The 27,261-nt window shown below is 40.1% G+C and overlaps 1 protein-coding gene across 5 annotated transcripts in view; it reads right to left on the bottom strand.

Moving 5' to 3' along the window:
• MTUS1 (microtubule associated scaffold protein 1) overlaps window positions 1-27,261 on the bottom strand; it is a 115,726-nt gene that overhangs the window by 8,210 nt on the left and 80,255 nt on the right. For 3 of the 5 annotated variants that reach the window (XM_058837678.1, XM_058837677.1, XM_058837680.1), the window contains 2 exons: window positions 19,129-19,346; window positions 6,681-6,747 (listed from right to left, as the gene is read on the bottom strand). In XM_058837678.1, the coding sequence (XP_058693661.1) occupies window positions 6,681-6,747; window positions 19,129-19,346 (285 nt within the window). Of the gene's footprint in view, window positions 1-6,680; window positions 6,748-7,542; window positions 7,852-19,128; window positions 19,347-22,963; window positions 23,659-27,261 lie in introns of those variants that run through there. The other 2 variants (XM_058837679.1, XM_058837681.1) reach the window with 2 other exon arrangements.

The following is a 27,261-nucleotide window of genomic DNA, read 5'->3' as shown; positions in this document are numbered from 1 at the left end:
CCTGCTACTGTTAATATGACTGCAGAAAATGCCTTATGTAGTTCCAGCTGCACCCAAAGCCTGGAACCAAGGTGAAACAGCATCTCTAACACAAGTGTGTGGTCACTGACCTTGAGCAAAACTGGTTCTATACAGACTCTAGTACTATGGTTTAAAATAAATTAGTCAGATGAGTGGCTGCTCAAGAGAAAAATCAACTAAAATGTTAACTTGATCTTCAAAGGCAGGAGAAGTCACGCATGCATGCACTTCACAGCAGACTGGCACACTGCCCATACAGTGTAAATATAAACTCTGTGTAAAAGCATGGGAAGAGGCAAGGATTTTTGTACAGGCAGTACAGGAAATTCTCATCACAGCTGTGTTTGAGCCTTAAGATAAATAAATTACAGAATCTTCAAGAACTCATTCCCAAAGAAGTAATGGGTCAATTCAAGGGAAAGCAGCCTGCCCCAGCAGTGTCTCAAGTTACACGTGTCTTACTCTGCTATAGCTCATTAAAATCATGTGAGTAACTTGATGGATGATACTTCATTGTCTTTTAAGGCAACTGTAAAGAGTCTTGGCCCTGCTACCATCACTTTGAACCTGCAGTGGAACTAGAAAGTGTTAAGAGAGTGAGCTGTACTGCATGGAAATCAATCTGCATGTATGTCTACCTGAATTAGGCTTAACAGCAAACTTAGCTATGTGGGGTCTGTGCAAAAGATCTGCTGATCTGGACAGATTTAGGCCAAGCTCTTCATTCTCTGACTGGCAACGATGCAACAGAGGCTCAACTGAAACCTATCACAACATTCTCTGTAACTCAAACAAATTTCACAGTTTTTGCTACTTTCTGCACCAGCACCAAAAGAAGTTTTTAGTCCCCTATCTTTATTCCTTCCACAAACTTCTCTTAAAACTGTTCCCTTAGGGAAAGGGAGAAAAAAATTAACTTTCACACTTCTATCACATTGCATTGGCGTGAAGTTACTGAATATATACGCTCTACACTGCAACATTTTTGGAGAAGAGGTAACATCATTGTTCGGGGACATTATTTTACATTGCCGAGAGCCAGGCAGCAAACCAAATGGAGATATGACACAGCCAACCACATGCAGATGGAGCTGACCTTCTATAGTAGAGTAAGGGCATAGCTGAGAGGCAAGCAACTTGCATGGCTCAGTTGAGGTAACTGCAGCAAAATGCTTCAAATGATCCACTTAATTCAAAAGTAACAGAGGAAGAAGCGTCAAATTCCTTATTTGCAAGTCCAGAGCTATTAATTTGCCTGCAGTTAGCCAGAAGAATGTGCTGCCTATCGTTGCCTTATCTTTAAATGTCAGCACGAAGAACTTCAGATGATGCAAAGCACTTCAAAAAAAAGCAAATAGCAAACCACGCCTTTGTCAAAGAAAACAGACGCATCAGTTCTCCTTCAGGCAGTTTGCAATTCAAATTTATGAGAAGACTAATGCTACAAAGGCAAACAAAAAACTCTTAAAACTTGTAGTGGCAATTAAAAGTTGTTACCGTAAAGGTAACTCTGGCCTCCACAAAGCTGGAGGCTGCAACTCTTCCTTGCAGATCACACGTCTGACTTAAATTCCCATCATCCAAACAAGAAGCAGAACTACTGCACCACCAGTGAGCTCGCAGTATCGTGGTGGTGCAGGAAACTGACCATGTAAGGCTTCAGCAAAAACACCAACTAAAGAATTGTTAATTTGAAATTATGAGATGTCCCATAAACCAAAGCTTGTCTAAATACTTGAAATTTAAATGTCTGCAGCAAGTATTTTGCACAGCCCTATCCATCTGCAGACTGAATCATGTATTTTATGACTGCTCTGCTTTTTTTAAGAAAAAAAAAGTGTTTTTCATGATTTCTCCCAACTTCCTTAATTTGGTTGGTCATTTAGCCACTTAGTAATCAAACATGATTGCTACTCATCTGAGGAGTATTCTCACTGAACTCATGCTAAACTTTGAAGAAAAATTTGTAACTGGAACATGTGCTCTTCCAGTAGCAAACACACAAATCTCTTTCAACTTCTCATCCACTTCAGAGATGCCTGAAGTGCATACTTCACAGTTTTTGTACACTACTACTGTGTTTCCTTTCCCTTCTTGAAGTGCTTTCCTCCACAATTCCACATCTTCTCTAGACCACAAACCTTGAGAAAAAAAAAGAAAAATCCAACAAGAAACAAACGTTCCAACAGCATTTCAGGGAAAAATCAAGCCACAGAGATGAAAATACACACTGTTTGTTTGTCTGTGAAGTTTGTTCTACTTTACCTGTAACAATGAACAGTTTTAAGGACAGTGGATATAGAATGCTATACTTGGCAGACAGAAGCAATTTTTACTTCTTTATTCATATAGCAGAGTCATTGATATATTTTTCCTCCAAATATTAGTATTTCTCCTCCACTTGGTTGTCCCAGCCTCTCTTCCCAATCATACAACTGTCTCTCCCTCTGTGTACAACACAGAGCAAGGTTAACCTGTATCTTTAGCCTTCTTAACACCTTTAATTATAAATGAAGAGCCCAGCTCTTTTGGGGCCAACCATGACCTATAGAAATAATGGAAATTTTGAGATTTGATAACAGTAGATCTTCAGAGTAGAAATTGTGGTTTTGACATGTAAAATTACCCTTTATTTGTAGTAGTTAACATCAGTCACTTGCATCTTGGGTATTTCACTACAAAGCTTTTTAAGTGCCAAAATCATAAAACAAATGCCTGCAAGAGCAGCATGGAGAACCAGGCACATGGCAACTCCCTGCAACAGTGCAAACAGCAGCAGATCCAAACCACAGCAACAGTTGCTGCAGCTGAAGGAGGGGACTACAAAAGTTGCCTTTGTATCTCCAAGAAAGCTATTTTGTACTTTCACTAAAAGTAGCCAAGAGATAAGACCTTACCATTGTGCAGAATCTCCTTTCACTTTTTTTTTTTCTTGTTCTAATTATAAAGCCATCATCTAATTTAGCCTTTATGGCTAAACTGCTTAGATAAAACATTTTTCAATTTAAACTCCCCTCAAAGCTACCATAACCATAGCTCTAAGATAAAATACAATGGATTTTTTTGAACCCTGAATTAAAGGGTTTGCAAACAGTAGTTATCTTAATAAAATTGTCCTAGTCACTCACTGGCCTAGTTATGATTTATGAAAAGGCATTAGGCTGTCTGAAATTCTAAACCAGATTTCACTAGCACAGTAAACTGTCAGCATTTTTATAGATGTGGGGGATGTGAAATGGGAATAATTACCACAAAAAAGACCAAGTATTTAGTACTACGTGATATTACGCTGCACTAACACTTAACTGCTCAAACCTTGTATTTCACACTGCAAGCTGTATGTTCACATGACCAGTAAGTCTACTACAGACAGCCCATTTCCTTCTCTATAAAATATATATTTTTGTATGTATATAGTAATTAATTCATGGTATTGGAAGACTCTCAATATTGAAAATTCTTATACTCAAACATGCTTTCAAGTTTATGACCAAGTTTCCCTTGGTGTTACTTCCATAATGAGACTAATTATACAGGATATTAAACCACATTGCATGTTTTTGTTCTTGGGCAAGTTAGACAAGGCAGATAGCCAAAAAAGCCTGCTTTAAGCAACATTTAAGCAGGTATGATTGAATAAATAATGTAAAGGACTCACTTCTCTGCCAGGAAGTAAATTCACATCCCTATGCTGCAAACACTACAAGTGACAGAGTGTTCAAGCAGGCAAACAGGCAAGTGTATGAAGTGTGGCAAGTCAGGCCCTGTCTCAAGTAAGTGAAAGAAACATCTACCTATTATTAAGTATTTTTAAGGATCACCTTAACCTGAAAACCAAATCCACTGTAAAACACAACAGTCTCTTCTATCTGAACTTCCAAAGCATCTTGAAGATAATTTAGTAACAAAAAAAGAACATGAAGTTATTCTGAAGAAAATGCAGTTTATCAATTGTCATGCAGCATCTGATGGTGAGAGAGAGAGGGGTTTGGCATTTGGCTGCCTGTCCAGGATACGCACAGGCCTCTCCAGGCCACAGAGAAAGGCTCAGGAATGGCAATGTTGAAAGGGCCAAGGTGGGTGCAGGCTGAGTCAGCTTTGCACCTGCTGCTTTGTAGCAGGACTGAGCTGGATCACATCCAGCACGGTTTCAAGGAGTCTCTGAAACAATTTGGAGTGCAATTAATTTAGAGGAATAGTTTAGTACCTCTCAAGAAATATGCAGCCCTTGCAACTTCTACTTACATAATTAAACAAGTAACTAGAAGTTTACGAAGTAGCTTGCATCTTCAGAGAAACAGCTGACAATCAGGACATCCCTAGGTGCTCCAGGCTCCCAGAACTATCGTGCTTACATTCAAATCCCAAAGTTTAGCCTTTGTAGCTGGAGATTTTAAGGAAGCCCAAGTTCAGAATGGGACTGTTACTGAACTTGAGCTCCCTTTGGAAAAGCCCATCTCCAAACACCTATCACTGCTAATACTTGCACGTTTCCAGCTACTGAGAGCAGAAAGCATTGTTTGGTAAGCTCAGCCCCATGGCTGGCACAGTCACACGGTGACTGCCAAAGACACATTCTGGGAAAGGAAGGCATATTTAAGCTGTTAAACAAAAAGGTATTTTGGTAGAAACGGTCATACACAACAGCCCAGCAAAACAGACCATCTGACAGCAAGTCCATTTGGTCCTACAAGGTAAATCAAGGAGCTTGGGAATGTGCACAGTTAAATTTCAAAGTAAAAAAACGGAGGAGTCTAAACTGTGCAAGCTGCAAGAGACTCTCAAACTCAGCAGCATGCAGGGAAACAGGCTACACTGGGCTGGGCACACCTGGTTCCTCTTCTCTTTGCCTGTCCCTGAACTGCAAACCAACAGTCATTAAAAACATGGCAGCTGGGACTCCACAAAACATGGTCTGCATGGCCAAAATAAGATTCAAACTGCACTTAATTTTCCCAGCAAACCTATGCTTAGATCGTACTGTAAATGAAAATCCATAAAAACATTATTTACATTAAAATAGTCTATGGAAATCTTAAGTTCAGCTGTATCCATTTAACAGTGGCAGCAGAAAGCTGATTAGCAGGTATGTATTTAAGCAGATTATTTTCAGGTAAAGCTACTGTTAGAAGAATGTCTTTCTCACACCCTGTCAACAAATTATTAATTTAACTTTAAAAAAAAAAAACCAAAACAGTTATTTTAAAAGCTAGATAGAATTGAAAACCTTTTTTCATTTCTGTAATTAAATCCACTCCCTTCACATACTGAGGAGAGCCATAAAGACAGGCTAGATGTGTGACTGGTTAAGACAAAGGAGCTACATGAAGATAAATAAATGCTTCATGAAACCATGGTCTGGAAACTTTACAAAGGCAAGTGAGCCTCAGGCTGCCATTCAGATGCTCCTGCAGAATTGACCCAGGAAGGTCAGCTCCATGAGGGGAACAGCTGCCAGCAGCACATCAGCCAGCATCCCTGTCTGAGAGCTCTGTGCACTTGGGTGTCACAGATCCATCAGACACAGTTGCATTTGAAGTTTTTTCTTGTTATCAACCTACTGAATGGCATATGCTTGTAATGGGAGTCTCATTTATATTGCTCTGATAGCAATCCTTCTGAAGTCATTTTCTTCAGGTAAACAAATGGGGTTGCTAAGAGAATCATATTAAGCACATAAATAAAAGAAATATGGTTTATAAAGTTTATAACACAACTTTTTAGTGATACAAGAAAGCCATTTCCATGTTAAAATATAGTCCTATTGTCACTTTAGTTTAATAGAAACATCAGCTGCAGCTGATGGGGGACACAACCCTGCACCCTGCTACTCTTTCCCCATTCTCTGCTCCAGTTCCAGCGCTCCTTCAGTCACATAATGAAGTCAGCCAGGCAGCTTTGGCAAAACAGCACTACCAGTCAATAGTTTTGGCTGATTTAGGTGCCCAGGCAGCTCACTGCATCAGTGAGGGCATGGCTGCCCCAGTAGCGATGCTGGCACAAGGAGACAGAGGGACACAAAGGCAGGGTAAGGCCAGGCTCTTTCAAAGCCAGCCCCTACTGAGACCTGCCTGAAAAACTGCTAAGTTCAAATATGTTACACAGAGTTACCACTAAATGTAGTTAAATCAAGCTTTGAGGTTGGCAAAAACAGCCCCTGCACATTATAGCTCAATTTCATGTTATAGCTGTCCCCTAGGATGAGTTCAAATCTCATCAGCATGAAAGCATTTCCTTATGTTAATTTTACACTTATTTACCTACAGGTCACTAAGGCAAAAATGCAGATTTTGCACAGTATCTTTTACAGGTTTATGCTATTTTTTTGCCCGCAAATCTCTAGAAGACAGCATACAAATAAATTTGGGATCAAACAAAAGAATATATGCTGTCAGCCATCCTCCCATTTTTTAGAAGTGAGTGCTTTGGTCATCAGATGCATGTTTTGTAAGGAGGCCCCGCAAGGCGAAGTCAGATCAGTGCCAGGAATTCGGTGAACCTGAGGTCACGCTGTCAGGGCTCCGCAGCACTTAAAGCATCTGAGCGGAATTCAGTCAGGGAATTAAATGACTGCCATTACAATACCAGGGCATCTGTCTTCTGCAGATCTGCTTTGCTGCATTTCTGTTCTCATGAAGAATACAACCATAAATTCTTACCTAGTTCTCCTCGAAGGTTAACTAGTTCTTGAGATAACTCTTTCCGCTGCTTCAGTGCTTCTTCCCTCTGCAGAGAAAAGAACAAAAAACCCCAGCCATTTGGTTACTAGTGGTCTGAGCACAGCACCTTCCAATAATTAACTTACATGTGTTCTGAAGGAAAAACAAGAGGCAGGAGCAAGAAGCCAAGATATGAGTCATTTAGGATAACAGTTCAGCTGTTACAATATACACAGATGTTCTGTTGTTAAGGAAGTTATACTTTAAAACAAAGAACAGCTTTTTCCAGGATAGCTCTGCAATTAAAATCCTAGTTTGTGGCAATTAATTATATATTTTATGGTGGGTGTAGCAACATAAGCCTCCAGAACAGATCAGGTGATAGCTGTCAAGGGCACAGAAGTATAGTGTATATGTGAAAGAGGCATGCATTAAATATTTATCTTAAGCTTACTCAAACACAAAACCAAGAACTTTGCTACATGCTCAGTCTTCCATGAAGAAAAGGGAAGCTTTCAACCCTGATCGAAGTTGAATCCAACCCACCCTGCTGCTCTCAGTTCCTAACGTTAAGATAGACGGTGTTCCTCATACCGAGAGAACCATAAGGAAGGTGTGAACAGACCATAACAAAGCAGAAGCACCCATCTCCCTGCGTTTCCAGGAGCTGTGCCCTGGCCAGGAGGAGGCCGTGCCGCTGTGCCCCAGACCCTCACGGCGGGGAGCGGCGCAGGCACAGCCGCGGCAGAGCCGCTCCGGCCCGGCGGCCACCGCCTCACACCACGCGCGGAGGCGACAAGGTCCGGGCGCCCGGCGCTTCACCGTGCTCCCGGCCGGCTCCCTGCGAAACAAACATCATTACCCTTGCTGCAGCACACTGGGAATACAGGCACAGCTTGCTGCTAGAGCAGCCCATCTTCCAGCGCCGGCAGCCCCCCGCTCGGCCCCCCGGCCCTCATCGGCGACGCGCGGGTGGCGGCGGCACCACCGAGCCGGGCAGGTCTGGCCAGGGCCGAGCGTCAAGGCTGGACCTTGCCTCCGCAGGTTACCCTGCTTCCGCGCCCAGCGCTCCCGACAGCGGCAGATACTGCAGCTTCTGCAATTGGCACAAGCAGCCAGCGATTACTTAAAGCCACAGCCCTTCTTTTATGAAAGGCGAGCCCAGACATTAGATCGATCGATCTCCACTTGCTCCGACGGCAGCCGGGATCACTGAGGGAACACTGCCCTTCTCTGCAGATAACCGAGCTTATTTTTAGCTGTTTCCAGGTTGATGTACGCTGCTTTCATACTTAATTTGTTGATGCAAAAACAAGGCACAGGAGGCCTAAGCTGAATGGGAGAACCACAGATACAGCAGCTTTGCTGCTGTCAATGCCCAGGCTCACGTTCAATGGCCCCGATGCACGCAAACAGCTTGAAACTCACTTTGCCTGCTTTTCCTTTAGCAAGGATACATGAGGGAAAAGAAAAGAAAAAAAGCACTGGCCCCAAAATCACACAGACTTGTCCACAGCTGAGCACAGTAGATGAATTTGCAGACTGGTCGAGCCACACCTACAGCTGGTTCTCCCCAGGGAAAACCTCACCTTTACAGCAAATCCCCCCTTTGCCCTTGGTCACTCTCACTGCAGCCTGACCACTGCACCCTGTCCTGGAGCCAGGGAATACTCACTGCATGCCTGCAGAACAAATAAAGCAGTAAATACACCATTCTTAAGAAGAACTAGAAACAATGAGCACCCAAAACCCAGTCATGTATTAAGGTCTGACACAAGACTAATCAAAATGAGTAATTTTTCTGCTACACACTCATTTGCAAGTTTTAGGAAATTATGCAGCTGTAAAGGCTGGTTAGAAGAAACTGCCAGCTCTTTACTAGAAATATTTATATTTTTGACCTTGTATGAGAAAGATACCCTTTTAATCACTCAATTTAAGCAGTCTTAACAATTCTTTGGACGCTTTACACTTTGGTAGGGCTATTAAGCAGCTGTGTTGCAGTTTTATATTAAGCACTTAGAGGCTTTTTACAGTGTCAGTGGGCTATGATTGAAAACCACGCCTCACCCTCCACAGGAAATTCTCAGGAGAGTAGAGAGCTCAGTTATTGAAAGGACTTGTCCTGCTCTTCCCTGCTTCTCTGCTCAGAAGGGAGAGATGAGTCATCTCACTCCGGTTCAATGCCAGTGTTCCCACTATGGACACAGCATCTGATGATGAAAATGGGAATGCTGCAGTGAGTTATTTCAGCTGCATCCTTGCACACTGGGACACAACCTGCTTTCTTCCAGCCCACTCTGTCAGTAAAACATCTCAAATTCTCCCTAGTGGCTGTACCATGCTGCGGACAATTTGGACATGCTAACATTTTTGTTTAGTGTTTCCAAAGAGGCTTCCTCACAGTCTACACATTTTGTATTTGCTTTCAGTTAAAGAAATTTGATGAGAAAATGGCATGTGTGATCAGCATATACTAAGGACTAACAAGAGGCTAAGACTAAAAATCCAGAACAAAATCAAGTAACACTGCCTCAGTAATCTTTTTCATGTTTCTTGCTGCTTCTAAGCCCTGTTGCTTTTCCTGGTGGTGTTTAACCTGTTGCCTTAGTTCAGATTGCCCATTCATAGTTTAACAAATCCAAGAAATCCAGATGGATTTGTATCATAACCTCCTGCTCATGAATACATTCAGAAAAAACCTGTCAGCCTAAAATAAGAAGACTAAGTTGCTCATATGGATAAGCAGCCCCCTAAAGTAGTCAGACTGACTAGCAGTTAACTTAGTACACTTTTACCTAAGTACTCAGAGAACTGAAGCTGCAGGTATGGGAGTTTCCCGAAGAAAACTAAAGTTTCCAAAATCTGAAATGTATTTGCAGTAAAATACCAAAAGCACTTGAATAATCCAGTAAGAGCCTATCTTCAGTATTTGAAGACAGGTATGCATATGATTTGGGCTGGAATATCCAGACACCTTCTAGTTTATGCTTAACAAGATTCTAGTTGAAAAATCAATACCAGAAATTGGAAGAGCAGAACAAAGTTGGAGCATACAGGATTTAGAAATTTTGGCATTGCTATCCAGATAAATCCAGCAATAAGGATCATCGTCATTTAGTTGTCAAAGACTCATGAAGGAACTTCATACCCCTTTACAATTTCTTCTGGTACAATTTATGAATTTATATGACAATCAGGTAGATTATTTGGTACCTATTTTTTTCTTATTTACAAAGAATCTATTATAGGTTGCACTTTAACCAAAATATCCCCCCTGCCATAAACAAAGATGAACAGGAAAGAACAAGAACCGAGTTTAGGGGTAAAATGTTTGCCACAGGCAATATTAGAGCGGTGCACCTCTGCCATTGAATGCTACAAAAATGTTCTCAGCATAATGAGGGAGACTTGGACATTTCTTGTTCTGAGAAAGATAAGCCAGTTAAAAGATCCTTCATGTTTTGAAAATTTGACAAGTCCAGGTAGACATATGCCCCACAGCAAAGACACTTGGGAAAGTGAGGCCCAAGGTAGAAGGTTAAAGAACACAACAGTTTCAAGATGACAAAAACTACCAAGTCAGTAATGGAATAAATGATAAAGTTTGTCAGTCATGTTTGTTTTGTTGGCAGTTATGCAGCCCAATTACAGGCTTAAGAGTATTTTTCCTGGCAACTAGCTGTTTTTGCTACAGCTTGAGATTCAAACAGACCAGCCTAGGGTCATTTTAGATACAAACAAGGGTGAGGACATATCACTGTCTGAACAGTTTCCACTGCTCTGCTTTGAAAGCAGGAAGCTCTACAAAAGCCCACATTCCAGAATGAGCAAGAGGGATATTTGTACCAAGCACACAAACAAACAGCCATCCTGGCTACATACCTATACCAAATCTTCACATGAGACAGACCCAAGTTACATCCAAGACGTCAGGTTCAGAGCAGTTCTCAAGCTGGAAGAGGTGGGCATTCCTCAAGTATGCCGCAGCAACTTTGCAGAACACAAATAAAGGGGCATGAGGTTTTACAGCAAACTGGCAACTTTGTATTTCCTTGAGAGGATGTGCAACTAGCTAGACTAACCATTCCAGGTTTCCAGCACACTCCTGTTCCTGGCCAGATGGGGTGATGGTGTGGGAGCCCCATGCTCTGCCTGCAAACCAAGGCTTTGAGAGCCACACATAGGCTGTGCCTGGTCAAAATGTCCTAATCACCTGTTCTAAGTTCTTACTCTGTGTTAAGACCTGCAAATCCTTCAACAGTTACTCAATAAAAAAAACCAATTCACAGCAAAAAATGGGTTTTGAGTATGTCATCTAAAACTGCACAATCTGGTGGTAAACTATCCAAACATCACATTTCACATTTTAAACAAGCACACTCCTTTAGGAAACAAAATATGCTCTTTGGAGCTGTACTGAAGAAAGAAAAATTCACAAGAACTGATAATTAAAAGTTCACATTTGCATACCAAAATACAATAATGGTTTGCTTTTTTTGATTTCAAGCAGCTATATCACACTGCTATCTATGTGATAAGCCACCTGCCATAGTTGCCTGGTTTACCTCAGCAACAGATTTGAAAGAAGCATTATAGATCACTGCAACCAAAAACTGCAAAGCACCGGTACATTGTGAGGGAAGAGACACAACTCACTTTGGGGCCATGAAATACCCCAGGGAGTCAGGCCGTGTTGTGGTGATTTTCCTGTGACAGAAATGGAGCAGCCATACTGGAATGTTGATCTCGTGCTGGGATGTAACGGGGTCCCTGCCTAGGGAAGGTGGAGGAGGGCTCTGACAATGCCAGCACTAAGCCCTCTGTGCTATGCAGACAGGATAGGTGCAAGTCTCAGGCAAAGCACAGCAACTGAACCTGTCACTGGCATAACTGGCAGGTGGGAACATTTCTGGCTGGAAAGGCTGTAGTCAGCCTTCTACTTTTCATCAGCAATGCACTTTGCAAACAAGTAATTTCAAGGCTCAGAACTTAAAGGAGTAAAGAATTAAGTGTTACATATAAAAGCATTGTGATGCTTTTTTCAAAAAGCATTTTATTATAACAGACTAAATAAAATTTGTTCAGAGTGCATAAAACACATTAATCTATTCAGAGAATGGAAGCACTTAAATGTGTTTTCCTATCATATAGGAGGCCAAATTAGTTTTATTCTTGGAAAGAAGAGTCTGGTTTTTGTCAGCCATTTACTGTAAAACCAAACCACAAGCACTTATTCCTAAAATTAAACTTAGAAATGCTGAGCATTTTAAAAACATAATACATTAGTCTTAATAAATTAGTAGATTTGCAAGCATTTCTGTAACGTGTATGTTTATACCCTACTGGACATGTTCTGAGGTTGTATGGAAAAAAAAGATCATAATTTAAATATTTTTTTTAAGTTGGTACAGTCTCAGTTGTCAACAGGATGTCTTTGTCATCCAAGAAGATATTCCTCTTGGGTACGAAGCATTAGAAATTTATGCCTACTCCATCCTTGTGCTGCTCCAGTCATAAAAATATGATCATCATCATTGGCTGTAGTGTAGAAATTGAGTCACATCTTTGCATAAACTTCAGTCACTTGTGTGTCATCAGCTACAGCCTGGAGGTAATTATGAAGGGACAACAAAAGGACCATTCATATCCGCTTTGCAGTATAACATTTGACTTGATGATTTTGGTCCTTATACCACAGTATTTCTATCTGTCCCTGTTCCTTCTTTCCCAGCAAAATCCAATTCTCTGATTAAGTCTTCTCATTAGATATTAGCAATTTTAGAAATTGATTTCTTATAAACTCACCTGCTCTGTACCTCACTTAAAACCCCCTTGCAATGTCAGTTCCTCTGCATCACTTGATGCAAAAGCAAGCTAAAGAAATAAGCCAAGGAAGCAGTACAACAAACAGGATTTACAGTCTCTGCTCCATGCATATTTTTAAAAGGACCAGCAGATTATTACTGTGATAAAATAAAAAAGTCATTAACCATCTCCAATATACAGTGAAATGAATACTTCCAATTTACTCTTGGCCTCATTTGTATTATGCACTGCCTTCTTACCAAGTGAAATATGCCATCAGTTTTCACCTTGGCATGCTTCAAGCATAAGGCTCAGAATACAGCATTTACATGATTAGCTGATAGTTTACCTGTGATTCCTAATACTTTACTTCTTTTATCTACTAGGTACATCTATGGAGAATCTATGGAGAATCAGATATTTTTTCCCTCATGTTTAGTGTATGAAACACTGAAGCAGAAAACACTAAAGAACCAGCCAAACAGGATTCCTATGAGTCACTATGCATTTAACACATTTACTTGCAGGCTCTTTATGCTTTTGCAAGCTTTACATAGGATCTTAGGCTCACAGGGATCTTTGTTTTCCCATTTAGAAATCATGTCCCCCTTCATGCAATAGCCCAGCAAAGATAAGTACAAATGTAATAATATGGGCTATTTAATTTTACTTCTTTGTAACAGCCTGTTTGCTACTTTACAGTGTTTCTGAATGATAATACTAGCTCTTCTCACACAGAATTACTCCTTCCTTCCCTGTAGAAACTCCAATCTCATAAAAACTAAGTTTACCTCATCTAAGCAATTAATTACTTCTCAGTATTTCCTAAAGCTTTCTGTCTCAGTCCAACTCATCTGAATATAACACAGTAGCTACCAGATACCATGGCAACTTTGACAAGTTATACTGTCACAATTTTTCTCACGTCTATAAAACTGTTATTACCATTTTAAAGTTATTCAGAATGTTGTAATAAGAGCCTATGCTTGAGCATAATATTACGCTGTTAATTTCATTTTAAGACACTATAGAATTTCACCAGAAAAGGCAGTACAAATCAAGAAGGAAACAGGATTGAAACATGTTTCTTTCTTCTACTAACTGCTCCCTTAAATTTTGCAATAGATACCTCTATTTTGCTCCTGTCATTAATTCTGCAGCTTCTTGAAAAAATATTAATTACAAGAAATAACAAGGTAGTCATGAAAATCAGGTTCTTTGTGGAAAGCAGCACTAGTTGCCTGAAACATCAAGTTTGTTTCAGTCAAAGGTGTCTTTTTCCAAAACACCTTTTGCTAGGAGTAGCTATAGGACAGGACTCCTAATTCTCTTCAGCTGTAACCCATTCTGAATAGCCAGGTGTACCAAATAAATTGCTGAACTGACGCATCTTCTAAAAAGTTATTTCCATCACAGCCTAGTTTCATAGTAATTAATGGATTAAAATGTTTTTTCTGGATGTTAGAGCTCACAAATCTTCAATCTGTTGCCAAAAACATTCTTGTTCATTCAATACCATGTTTTATAGAGACCTTGAAAATCATCTGAAACTTCCTTGCTTTCCAACTACTACCTGTCAGACACGGGCTTCCACAGTCTAGGTTTTCTCTATGGAGGAAGCTACTGTGATTTCACTCAAATACTCTTTGCTACAAAACAAAAAATATTTGCATTGCTCAAGATCAGGATATTACATTTTGAATTGTAAGTGATTTTTTATTTTTTTTTTCCAAGTACAGAAGCACAGAAATTATCTTGATTACATATCCTTATTCTCTCTCGTAAAAAGTTATGCCCGTATTTTGGGAAGCCAGATACACCTGGTATGACAATTCTAATGAAAACTGGCCAAGTTTGATTTTAAGTTCTAGAAAATCAAAACTAAAAGTTTTACTCAAAGACAGCTTCTTTAAACAACAGGAGTTAGAGGTCAAAAGATATGACTGTTCCAAAACTCTTGGGGTTTAGTGATGCAATGTGTACTTCTGCCCCTTAACCTAGATATGCATTTCTCATTTGATAAACACAAACATTTTCTGCTGAACTTCCACAAAGGCCAGGACAAACATTTCTGATAGATGTGTTCATGTATTCCAAAATGGAAAAAAAAAAAAAAAAAAAAGTTTTAAACTGCTAAGTTCCCAAGGAAGCTAGTATCTTGACTCTTACAGTCATGCACATGTCAGGAAATGCCAGTTGCAACAGCTCATATACTAATGGTCAATTCCTATTTCCACCTAGAAATGCTGAAGCCTGATCAGTCACACCATTTCTAGCATGCTCCTTATGTTGTTTCCTGTGTCACATCCACAATTAGTGCTATCCACCTATTACTGTGAAGGCTCTATACCTTTCTCAAATGGCCTTTTCCTCTACTAAAGAAACTTCTTCCCATGACCATAGCAAGAAAAGCACAACAGTGAAATTGAGCTTCTTTTCATCTCTCTAGTACCCTGTTTCACAGATACAAATTTGGAAGCTCATCTCTATAGCAAAATCTGTAGAGAATTACTGAGATGCTTAACTGGACTCATTTATTAAACTAGAAAAATTAAAATAGATATTCATAATAACTAAACACTTTACCATCTAAGTTTTTTTTAACAGCTTAGGTAGTAGTTCTGAACATAGCAGTTTATGCACTAAAATGAGAAGATGAAATATCTGTCAGTTCACACTTTGAACAGTTACAAAGCCATTCTAACTACACATTACCATTTCCTTTGACAACTAAATCTGCCTTAGACAGACAAATTTAAAACCAAGCTAGGACCACACTACTAAAACAATCACCCTCCACTGCCAACGATGTAAGAGTTTATACACAGCAGTGAGTTGGAGGTTAGAACAGCCCAGCTGCAGGGCTCACACAGCCTTGGGGGGCAGCCCTGAGGCAGGGGAAGGGGCTGAACACTTCTCAGGAGGCAAGAAGCGAGGCTCATGCACAAACTGCCATAGCCTCAGCCTCATCAGCTTCTGATGTACTGGGGCATTTTGCTTCCCAAGGGAGCATTTGGCTCCTAGCCACAGCTGCAGACCTCTCAGGCACACATTCCCACCCCACCCCTGGTGGTTCTTCACTTCTTCCCACAGTGAACCACTACATGGGGACATACCCAAAACACTTTTGACATGGACAGACCTGCAAAACTAGACTCATAATAACTTTTTTTACTGGCTTCCCAAAGAAGCCCAAGCATACACATGGGCTAGGGAAGAGAGGGGAGAGCTGCAAGAGTGGCATCCCCAACCTAACTAATCACAGACATGCTAACCACATATTTAAACATGAACATATCTCTTACTGAAGACACAATAAATTCAAAATGAATACTAGTGGAAGCTAAAAGATCAACTCAAATGAAGTAGTGCAAATTTCAGAGCTCAGTGCAGCTGAAGGTTAATGGAAAACTGCTTTCCTTGGCGCTTCATGCACTTACTGTAAATGGCAACTTTCACCATTTCCTCTGTACTGCCACTCTTGTTTCTTGTTCGAACTTAAAAAACAGGAAAGTAGTCATGAAGTAACAGGAATTATCAAGGGATCAGGGGAAGCGCAGTACTCTAGAAAGGCTCAACTTGCTTTTGTGATTAGTGCTCAGTTTATCACGTGTTCCTATCACTGCCAGCACACACACAGCTGTCCAACAATGGAAAAACTCTGTGTTCTCATCAGCCACACTGTTCATTGCCATCAAATGCTCTGGATGCCAAGAGGTTTCCATCTACCATTAACCCGGCTTTGTTGGGGCAAAACAATAGCCCCTGTGAGGTAGAAATCAGGCTTTTAGGATTTTTAAACTCAGAAGAGTCTTGGTAAAGGTAGCTAAGCATAAACACCCTCCTCACACCCCTAAAGAAACACTGACAGATCAGTGGGAAGGTTTTATCAGAAGCAGCTGTTACTATTGACAGCTCCAAGGTAACTCTTGCAACAAACAGGTTTGAGCTCCCTTTTTTTTTGAGATAGTCCTGCTCAGCTAGAAACAGCAGAGCAGCATTGCTTAATCCCATTTAACCCTTTGACAGCAGCCTTTCAACCTCACTCCAGATGGGCTAGTTGCAGTTTTGACAGACATCTTTGCCAGCAAGCCCTGATTTTGTTCACATCTATATTCCACTTCAAATGAGCTCATAAAAAACAACTTTAATCTTTTGTGCAGAAATGCATTGGGAACTCTTGGGGGGAAAAAAGTAAAAACAACATAACAGTAAAACCAAACAATCTAACAGTCAAATCATATCCCAGTCTCTTCAGCTTTGGAGCAAAAGCAGGAGGGGCTGCAGCAGATATTGCCAAGAGGCTCAGGCTGGGCTGCCCAGCCTTGAAGTGACCTAAGTGCTCACTCCAGTACTTTACTCTGTTTGGCCAGGCAGCCTGTCCTTCACCACATCTCACCCTCACACTGGCTCTGACAAAATGTTAGGACAATCCACATCATCACCTGGCAAAGAAATGCTCTTTGGCTGGTTTAGCTTTCTGGTAGTAGCAGGCTGAAATGGCTTTCTGTAGGGACAGAGCAGCACCAGAGGAGTCCGGAGCAAGCTGTTTCTTAGGCTGTATCATGTCACTTTGCACTTGCTCTAGTGGGAAGAATGGAAGCACAGCTTTGTTCTCCATGTAATCAACTAAGCATGATTTTTAATTTTTATTTTTTTTAAAAAAGGACGGAGAAGCTGAATCCACTTGCAGTTGGCTGTGCAGTAGTTAACGTATGAGATCCTACCTCATGAGTTAGAGCCTAACTTGAAGTTTATCCCTGAGTTAATCCAGAGTTTGAAAACTACATCAAAGGGGTCCCCAAGGGATACTTCAGAAAAATAATCATATGGGCAGCTAAGACTGTTAACTATACCAGACTCCACTCCTCACCCTAAAGGAAAAAAACCCAAGTGAACAAAAATAAAACTACTCTTCACAGTGTTCCTTAGAACAGTGAAATCCTTAATGATGTTTCCCACAGCTAACAGATTTTAAGTATTCCTTACAGCACCACAGCAGAAGAGTCCTTCCCATCCCTATGGTACTTCCACAAGAGTAAGGAAATGAGTCTTCAGCAAGTATTGTCTTATCCCAGGAAAGGAGAGAACAACCTCAAAATCAGTAACTTGTATGAAAATGCATCCATGTGTCATATCTACCTCAATTGCATGTGCTCAAACTTAACTGTCCAAGATTATTAATTTTACATAATTTGACAGAGATGTTTCTTTTCTATCTGCAAAAGACTAACAAAGAGGAATAAGGAGCAAAATCACTAGTTTTTTCCATGTAGTTCTCTCTTCCCTCCTTCAAAATAATTTTTTCTTAATTAAACCCCTGATTATTCTTTAAAAAAACCCCACATTTAGGCTAGAGCAACCTGCAAAATAGTCTTGAAGAAATTAGTATGATGGGCTTCTTCTTACTAAAAATTACATTTATAAAGCATTTGTGAGTTTTAGAATGTTGCAATAAAATATATTTGAGAGAAGAAACTAGGCCAAGACATTTAATTGTAAGAGTTACCAATGGAAATCAGTGTGCTTATTCTAGAGTAGAAAATTAGCAGTGAGAATTTCACTTAAAATTTCACAATATCATGTTAGATGACAGGCATCCAAAAATCCTGTACCATATTGCTTTGAAGATCTCAAACTAGTTCCTTAGACAGAGAAAGGTGTTTCAACCAAGAGTTTAAAAAACCCAACCAAACCAATCCCAGAAAGCTGGCTAAGAGCCACTGTTCTTAGAGCTGAACCAGACTAGGAGATAAACGCGGTATTTTTAGATTAAATGAAAGCAAGCAGATATTATCCCATGAGAATGTGACATTTCTGCCAGAATACTAAGAAAATTTAGTGCTTTTTTTGTATACCAGACCATAAAATCACCATGTAGCAGAAGAGCTGAAATGAAATTCATACCAATCTTGGAACATGAGTTATAAGTGCAAGAGAAATGGCTATTAAAGCCTGCATCAGCAGTGCAGTATAAACTCATAACTGTTATAATTTCCTTGACTTCACATTTTTCTTTTCTCAAAAGTTTTCAAAGCAGACCAAGAGTTTCTAGTGTAGTATCAAATTGATTGTCACTACATATTTCAAACAGATTAGAAAAATTAAGATTAAGCCACATCAGATTCATTCTACTCTGTAATTCCAGATGCATTTCTGTATTTTTATTAATAATTTTAAGAAACCATCAACAGTGCAGGATTCAATAAATAAAATTGTAACAACTTGAACTTTATTCTAAGTAGCTCAAAAACATATCCACCCCTTAAATACTCTTCCATCCAATGTCAGATAACAAAGTAAGGCCATGTAGATTATCTGTTGAAATTAGACTTTCCTACAAGGGCAGAACTTGAAGTACATGCTTGGAAAGCTACTCAGCCCTGAAGGACTCTCTGTCTACAAACATTTAAAAACTCCTTTTAAGAGCATGTGAAGCATGCAGAGGCCACAAAGCCCATTGTCATGGGTTTGATTTTTTCCTAGCCAACTGATGCTTGAAGTATAACTTCCACAGGGAAAGAGAAACCACTAGAATGGAAATATAAAATTTAGTATCAGTATATTAGTATTTCCTGAAGCACTTGCTGAGAAGAGTTCAAATAATTAAAGTCAAAATTGATGAGCTGTGTGTTTTTACCTCAGACTGCAGGTGCTGGATGACAACTGTTAATGCTTCAAACTTCTGGTTACTGGATGTCAGGAATTTTTTCAGCTGCACGATGATTCCACTTTGGGTCTCACATTTTGTTTTGTATTGTGTCAACTCGGCTGCTTTTGTGCCAGGTGAACGCGCATCTGTGGAGGCTTGAGTCCGTATGCATGAGCTCTTGGGACTCCGCTGCTTGACCTTGTCAACTAAGACAACAACAACAACTAATTAATATGCATTTCATGCTGAAATCTCACCAAAATGTAAAGGACAGGTACAAAAGGAAGTACTTATAAATTCCTACAAACACTTGCTGAATTACTAACTAGGAGAAAGGGTTATTTCAGTAGCACTGCAGACCAGACACTACCAGTCTGTTAATTCCTAACACTATAACCTTGGCTACAGTGTTTTGCACTTCATCCTCACATTCATGTATTCTGTGGCATACTTTTGAGCATACTCTTCACATTAGGCACTGAAAAAATACTTTCATAAAATGCAAGACCTCTATCATCCTATCTATTCAGTAACTTATTTCTAATATAAGAGTTGTCCACTTTTGTGTGCAACACAGATTTCGTATTTCCTGCACTCTAAAGTACTGCTGACTACAAAACCATTTTCTCTACATTTCCTTTGTTATTCTTCTTCCTTTTAAAATTTTAATTGGAAAATCTCCCCCCTCTGCAGCTGAGACCTGAGCTTTATCAACTAGAGGTTTTGCATCATTTCTTAGTGCTAGCAATTTTCAGTCACAAGGATAAGACTTCAAAAAAAAGCTCTAAAATGTAATATATTTCAATATATATTCACAGTCCTGAAATTACATTATTGATTTAATATTCTTTGTTTTGTGGCAACCTCAATGCTTTCACAGTACACAATCATCTCATGTCAGAGGAAACCAGATTACATAAATCAGCACTTTATTTGTCAACATTTTCATGTTTCTCTGCTGTCTTGAGACTGGAAAGGGTGTACAGTACAACTGTGCAGATAGGGCCAGTCTTCCCCCCCTTGATCACAAAGGGAATGAGCAAACAATTTTGCAATAAAAGGCTGATGCAACAGATAAATATCCCTTGGCAATTTAATGAAGACATCTAAGCAGATTACTTTGTACAGTTTCAACTTAACAAGATTTCCTCACGATAGAGTGAAAAAACCTGAGAGGTGAGATCTGGAGAAAAGAAAGATAGGAGCATGCATCTTAAAGGTCTCTTCCAACCCAGTGATTCTGTGGAAACAGGGACAAACTAACCAACAAGACTCAATCCTTTCTGAATGCCAAGCACCTGGTTTGAAGGTTGTCAGATGACCCTAGAATCATCCCAGCAATGTAAGTTTCAATCTCACAACTTGAGAGAGTATTAAGAACAAAAGCTTTGATTCTCAGTTAATGTTAGTCTGACATATCAGCTATTGCATTAATACATCAGTCTTCCACAGCCTGCATTTGCTTTTAAAGTCTTTGAAAACAGTTTTCCTGTTCAAAATACTAACAATCCTCTGTGCCTTCCTTACTGAGCCTGGTATAAAGTGCTTCCCGAACCTATTAATTTTGCAGATAAATCCTCTCTGGGAAAGATTTTCTGCCAGTTAGAGAATTGTCAGCATATCATGCTTTATAATGTTCAAATGCCCTTGTATTCTTGGAGATTTCCCTACACTTCTGCTCAGAGATGCAGACTAACACCTTTTAAAGGGTGTATTTTCAAGTAGAAACATACCATTGTGCAGGTTAATATTAGAGCTATTAAAAGGTACATCAGCCCAAATCAAAATACAAATTTGTAAGACAAAAGGATCACGCTTGGCTGCCAGTTCTAGTTATTTTTACCACAATTTAACTAACATGACCACATCTTTTCTTGCTGTGAAGCTATAACAATGTCTCTTGAGTAGACATTTTTACACAAATGCCAGTTCACATCTAAGAGCAACCTGGTCAAATTTCCAGCAATGTTATGGACAATCTGTGTGTAGGATATTACTGGCTACCTTCTTAAGCTCCTTCAAAATCACAAGGGATAATAATCAAGAAGACAGGAAATAAAAAAAGAGCAGGGACTAGAGAACAAACATGTAGAGTCAGCTCTTCCCTTCCCTACTGGCTTACATACTCCTACTCTCATATATTCCACCTCCCTTCCTGAATGCTCCATTTATGACAAGTAGAGAACTACAGCATTATTCTTGACATAAGAGTATGGGTAAATTCACTGATACAAATGCTAGTTAATTAATAATTTAATTAAGTATTTGAAATTAGTTTTACAACCATTTCTAAGACCCTGACAGAGCTGTGTTAAAACTGAAAAATTGCAGACAATTTTTACTCTGGGAAAAAAATTACATCACACAGTTAGTTACCTAATGAAGAAGTTTCATTTAAATGCAGTGATACAATAGCTAGCTACAAATTACAAAAGATTCCAAATAGCCATTGTTTCCAGAGTTCAGGCAGCCCTTATCACATTGTCAGTTTCATTCCACTACTTTTATCCTGCTGCCCAGATCACCAAGTATTTTCCAAGAAACTCATTCAAGCATCCAACCAAGCCAGCCCCTGATACTATACTAAAAAAAGCTGAACAAAAAACATGCATGAAGTGAGACTCGGTGACATTCCTGTTGGCAATTTTATCATAAACATGTGCTATACACAGCAACTTCAAATGCTGAAAAGCATGAACCCTCTGTAGCATGAACTGCCTCGACAGATTAACACCACTGACACTACGATGTTTATTTATGGCCTACGTACCTCTGGGCAATGACAGATCGTTTCCAGATTCGTATAGAACGCATGCTGTGGTGTCAAAACAAAAGCCATGCTTTCATTAAGACAAAAGCATCATGAGTCTGATTACTGATACCACCACATCAATGACAGAGTGTAATTTAAAGATGCTATTTGTTAACAGCCCAAGTCCTCCTCACTTGGGCCTGTTCATCTGCCACCTCTGTAGTGTCAGACTCATAATGCCGAACAATTTGTGTTTAAATCACTTTAAATCAGGTTCTGGACTCCTCTCCAGCAGGCTCAAAACCACTTTACTCAATGTGGTTGAAAAGCTTGGTTTTGGAAGACTGAAAATCAGATTTTCAAGTACTGCATGTAGTACACCATCTAAAGTCCTATCCTTCATATCAGTAAAGAAAAAAAAAATAGTAGTGATTTTACAAAACTAAGACTTTTAATAATTGAATCATTCACAGAAGATCTGATCTGGATCTTGGAAAAGGTCCACAAATCCTCTCACTCCCTCTACATCCATTGTACGGACGGCACAGAGCTGGCTGACTCCAGTTCACTGGGGAGAGCATTAAACCCATTCCAAGCTTCTCCATGAAGCAAACTGTTTCTCATGCATAGCTTCTCTAGTTAGTAGCTGTTCAGAAGCAAGAAATACCCAACTGTCAGTACACAGGGTGTGTTTCATAAAGTTACATTTAGGTGGTGGGGTTCCGCCCGGTACTTGACACAGTATTTGTCTGGCTGGCTACCTCAGAGCTCGCATTGTGCTACTGGTTTCCTGAGCCTCCCTATCTTATGCATTGTTGCTGGATTACCAGAAAAGTCTCTAACACACTTTTTCGGTTTGCAGAACCAAATCAAAGCCTTCCTTTGCATATCATGTACTAGGAAGGTATGTGTAGTAGTATCTACTAGAAATTATTTTAAGCAAGAGATTCAATTTATAAAAACAATTAAATCACTTAAAAGCATTCAAAATAGATTAAACAAATTTCTTGACAAGCATAAATAGAAACAACCTCACTTCTCTCCCCACACTTGCAATCACAATTGTCTTACCCCCAAACACCTTCTTTTCACATTCCTCATCCAAATTGTTAGCTTCCACAGGTCTTTCAAAACCCATGTGCATCTGGTGTAAGCATTTTTCAAAGAAAAATCCTTGCTCAACATTTTCTCTCGTGGGAAGATGCAGGCTGGTAAAAACTTTCTGCCTCTCCTCCATTTTCTGGAAAGCCTTGTCTACACATGTTAAATTGGTGCTCACTTCTTTGATCAGTAAGACCAGATCAGCCTGAGTATTTAATCGAGCTTCCATTTCTTCTCTTACTCGTTGGATTTCCTCAAGCACAGTTCTTATATCCAAGTGACTGGACTTCACCTCTGCTTTGATATCTTCTTTCACCTGTTGCTGGCTCCTCTGCAATGCTAACACAGTTCTGATTTCCTTCTGAGATGTTTCCACATCATGCTTTAGTGCATTCTGCCCAGCTTGCATGGCCTCCTGGGTAGCTTTCACTTCTGCCAACAGAGCAGTGATGCACTCCATCCCGATCCCGATCCCACGGGAGTCGCAGGACCTCTTCCAGTGTCACAGCTTCCAAGCAGTCAGGGACATTTGTCAGCCAATATCAGATTTCCCCTGATGGCAAGTGAGCTAGCACACAGCCCTTGGTAAGGTATCCTACCACAATTTACTGCACCCTGCAGTGAAGGTACTTGGTAAAAGTACAAGGTGAGCCAAAGGCACTACATGAAAGACTTCAACAAGCAGGGCTGTAGTCAGAGCTCCTTCTCAGGACTCAGCCAGAGCACTAATCAGTTTAATTGGCAGATTATGCCACACCTGAATTTTTTTTAAATCTTTTGCTGACATCACTGTACGTGGGACGTCACCCCAAAAGCCACTCCCAGCAGTCATTTGATCTGTGCATCAATCAAAGTATGCCTGGGCATCAGTAACCAGGTTTGTTGCAATGCAGCCAAACACTCTGCGAGAACGCAGTTGCCCTTCCTTTATGACACAAAGTTTTTTAAGCTTCACGCTTAAAAGCTCAAAGGAAGCTGATTCACCTGCAGGAACTGAAAGCCTAACAGTTCAACAGTGTGTAGTTGTTTCAATTGTATATTCAACAAGATGATTATGCACCTGTCCTTCTGCTAATGTGAGGTTCAGGTGTACATCTGTGGACACGTTTGATATTGCCCCACTCTCACGGAGTGCTCTCCTTATTCACACAGTGAGCAATTCCCTTCTGGCAATCTCTAGAAGAACACAGTTCCTGAGGAAACCCTCTAATCCACAAACAATAAAGACTTATCACCGCAATATGGCAAAAATGACTAATGAGATATTTTTGCCAGGTTAAGGAAGCCAAGCCTTTTAGCTACCAGATCTGAGTGTTAACTTTTCTCTGGAAAAGCTAAAGCTTCTTACTTTTAAGTACAAAACTCTTAAAAGGTCTAGGCTCCATGTGAAAACGGGTAGATTAATGGCACCAGGCTGTTAGCTGTTGTGTTATACAGTAGTTTAATTACCCAGTCACTGGATTCAGTTAGGAAAAAATGAACAAAACTATGTAGATCTTGGTCTACAGAAGGTGTCAGTCTCTGCTTTCAAATAGGTGAGCAAGTACTCAGCACAACACCCAGCAGAACAGGACTCAGACCACACAAGCTGGAGCTCAGAAGAACTTACACACCACAGCTTTGGCCCTGTCATGACTACAGGATGCTTTCAGAGGCACTGATGATCCCAGAGCAGAAACCCATGCTATCTATCTGTCAAAAACTGCAATAACTCCCATCAGCATTGTTTTGGGCTGGAAAGCATCACTAGCAATGTCAATAGCCCATGCATGTAAAGATCCAGGATTTCCAAATCACCACAGTGCTGCTGGCCAAAAGGCCAGTCCAGGGACTCCTGCCTTCAGTGAAAGTTTACTGATTATTTGCCAGTTCTTCTCCTACACTAGTCCAGGCATACTAATGGGACCAGGAAGGTATCAGAGATGCACCCTCCACATAGAGCACCTCATGGCTTGCAGGTATTCCCTGAATATTTAGCTATTATAGCCCCTAGAGAACACAAAGTTGATGCTGAAGTTTCTTCCAAGTCTCTGTATCACCTTCCAGAAGGCCAGACATGGACTTTCTGATGGGATTTCCCAGCACAGCTACAGGCCACAGGTAGAGTTTCTTCCCCTTTTGGCTCCTTGCCTCTAGCTGAATAGCTAATAGATAATTAGCTGAATAGCTATCTCAAGAGCTCCTAAGCATTATTATTTACACAGTCACCACTAGAGACTAGTACACAGGTTGCAGGAGCTCAATCTGAAATCTGAATCTAGGTAACATCTTTGACAAAAGATTTAGGTAGATGAAGAGAGACATGTAAGAGCAGTAGCAGTACTTCTGCATCCCTTGACCATCAGCTGCAGTAATTCAGCTGAGCAGCGTAAGTTTTCATTCCACTCTTCACCATATCTTAGCAGTTCCTAAAAATCTCACTTGGTGAACCATTTGCAAAGACATTGTCAGACAGCAAAATCCATCGGAAATTACTTCCACTGGTTGTGCTGTGATACAGCTGGAAACAGGTGAAAGGAAGGGTATTCCCAGACTCATGGATGTGACCTCCAAGATCTAAATCTTCCTAGAAACTTCAGGCAGCTAACATGAATCCTTTGTTTTTATTGAGATGAATAGCTCAAGTGCCATGCTGCAAAGTTTCACTTTCTGATGAATTTAAAGGTATAGTTCCACAAAGAGTGATTCCATGAAGCAGTCATTTCAGCTGAGTTTACGAAAAACAAAACCAAAAAACCAAAACCAAACCAAAACACCCCACCAAAAAAAAACCATTTGGGGCTAAAAAAAATCTCCAGTTGATACCCCTTGGTCCCTCTGTAGTGGAACAGGTTCCTGCAGACACTGACTCAGAGCAGACTTCTAACTACAACATCAATGAGTGCTTGAGGGAAGCCCTTCTGTATAAGCTACATTGAAAGCCTGGCTCCCAAAGCTCAGGTGACTAAAATAGGTGCTGCAATTGTCATTCCTGTCCAACATCACCAAACCCAAAAGCTGCAGCCTCCTTTCTACAAGCACGCTCACCCACCCTAATTGCCTGTGTTCTCTGCTACAATGTAATACACTGAAGAAAAGAAAACCTGTCCTTGGAAGGTGGTCTCTTGCTCTAAAAGAATATATTAATTTTATCCAGAACGCAGTCAATGTGTTTGGAATCTTCCTCACTTAAACTAAGACAGGCTGATAGATCATAAGGAATCTTTGTCAATTTGTAAAGATGACCCTCTTTATATAGATTTTAGGCAGATTTCCTTTACTTTTCTCCACTCTGGAGGACATCTTACCTAAAGTTAAATTTATAGGTTAATACTACAAAGAAAATTTTAAGTCCACAGAGGTTGCTGATACTCTGAATTCTATAACCTGTCTCTCAACAGGAATACTTGATAGCTAATTACAGATGGAGAATATTTTATCAATGCACAAGCCTCCGAATCTAGAATTTATTGTCTCAGAATTACCCATTTTACCTGCCGTACAACAGCTTCTGCCCCAGCTAAGATGTCTCTATCCTTGATGCATCACAAGTGTCTTAACATTTTTTCCTGTTTGGGAAAAATCTCCTGATTTCATAGACTAACATGAATCAAACACTGTTGAGGATTTCCTCTCAAAAGTACATTAAGGATTAGGGCAGAACAAAAAAGGATTTATTTTACTTAAATAAAATCTAGTCTATTTTGTGTTTGAGATATGTTTGAGGTTTTTTGAGGGGTGTCTTTTGTTGTTTTTTTTTAAGGCATTTCTTTCGCATTACAGAAACACAATTAGAAAATTTTAGACAATTACCAGCCAGCAAACACAAAAACAACCCTCTTTCTACAACTCTAATTATGCCTTCCCCCCATCACAATGTGTAAAAGTTATTCAAGCAATGCAACAGGAAGACCAGTTCAGCCATTTAATTTCATGGCTGTAATTTTAAAGCTTGCCCTGTGACAAGCTATGGCCATTAGGAGACAACTTAAGAACATTCATGCAAATAAGGAAGCTTCTGGGTTTAATCTGCAGCAGTACATACATTACATTTGAGAGGAGCTGGAAATTCAGCTAGCTGTAAATTACCACCTTAAATTCTTCCAAAACTCCTGCTCTGGGCTATAATATAGCCCAGGTCGGACAAATACACAGGGAAAGCAGTCACAACACTAAATTAACGGTGTCTGCAGAGGGCCTGGCAAGGCTGGACTTGGACGGAAGTCTTCAAACCCTCCCCAGGCCCTCCACAGCTTGGTCAACTGTAATTTTTGCCTGCATCCATCTTG

Source organism: Poecile atricapillus, chromosome 4 (genome assembly GCF_030490865.1).
Source record: "Poecile atricapillus isolate bPoeAtr1 chromosome 4, bPoeAtr1.hap1, whole genome shotgun sequence".
NCBI lineage: Eukaryota > Metazoa > Chordata > Aves > Passeriformes > Paridae > Poecile > Poecile atricapillus.
Note: the sequence above shows the minus strand (reverse complement) of the source record. Positions and strands in the feature narration are given on the sequence as shown.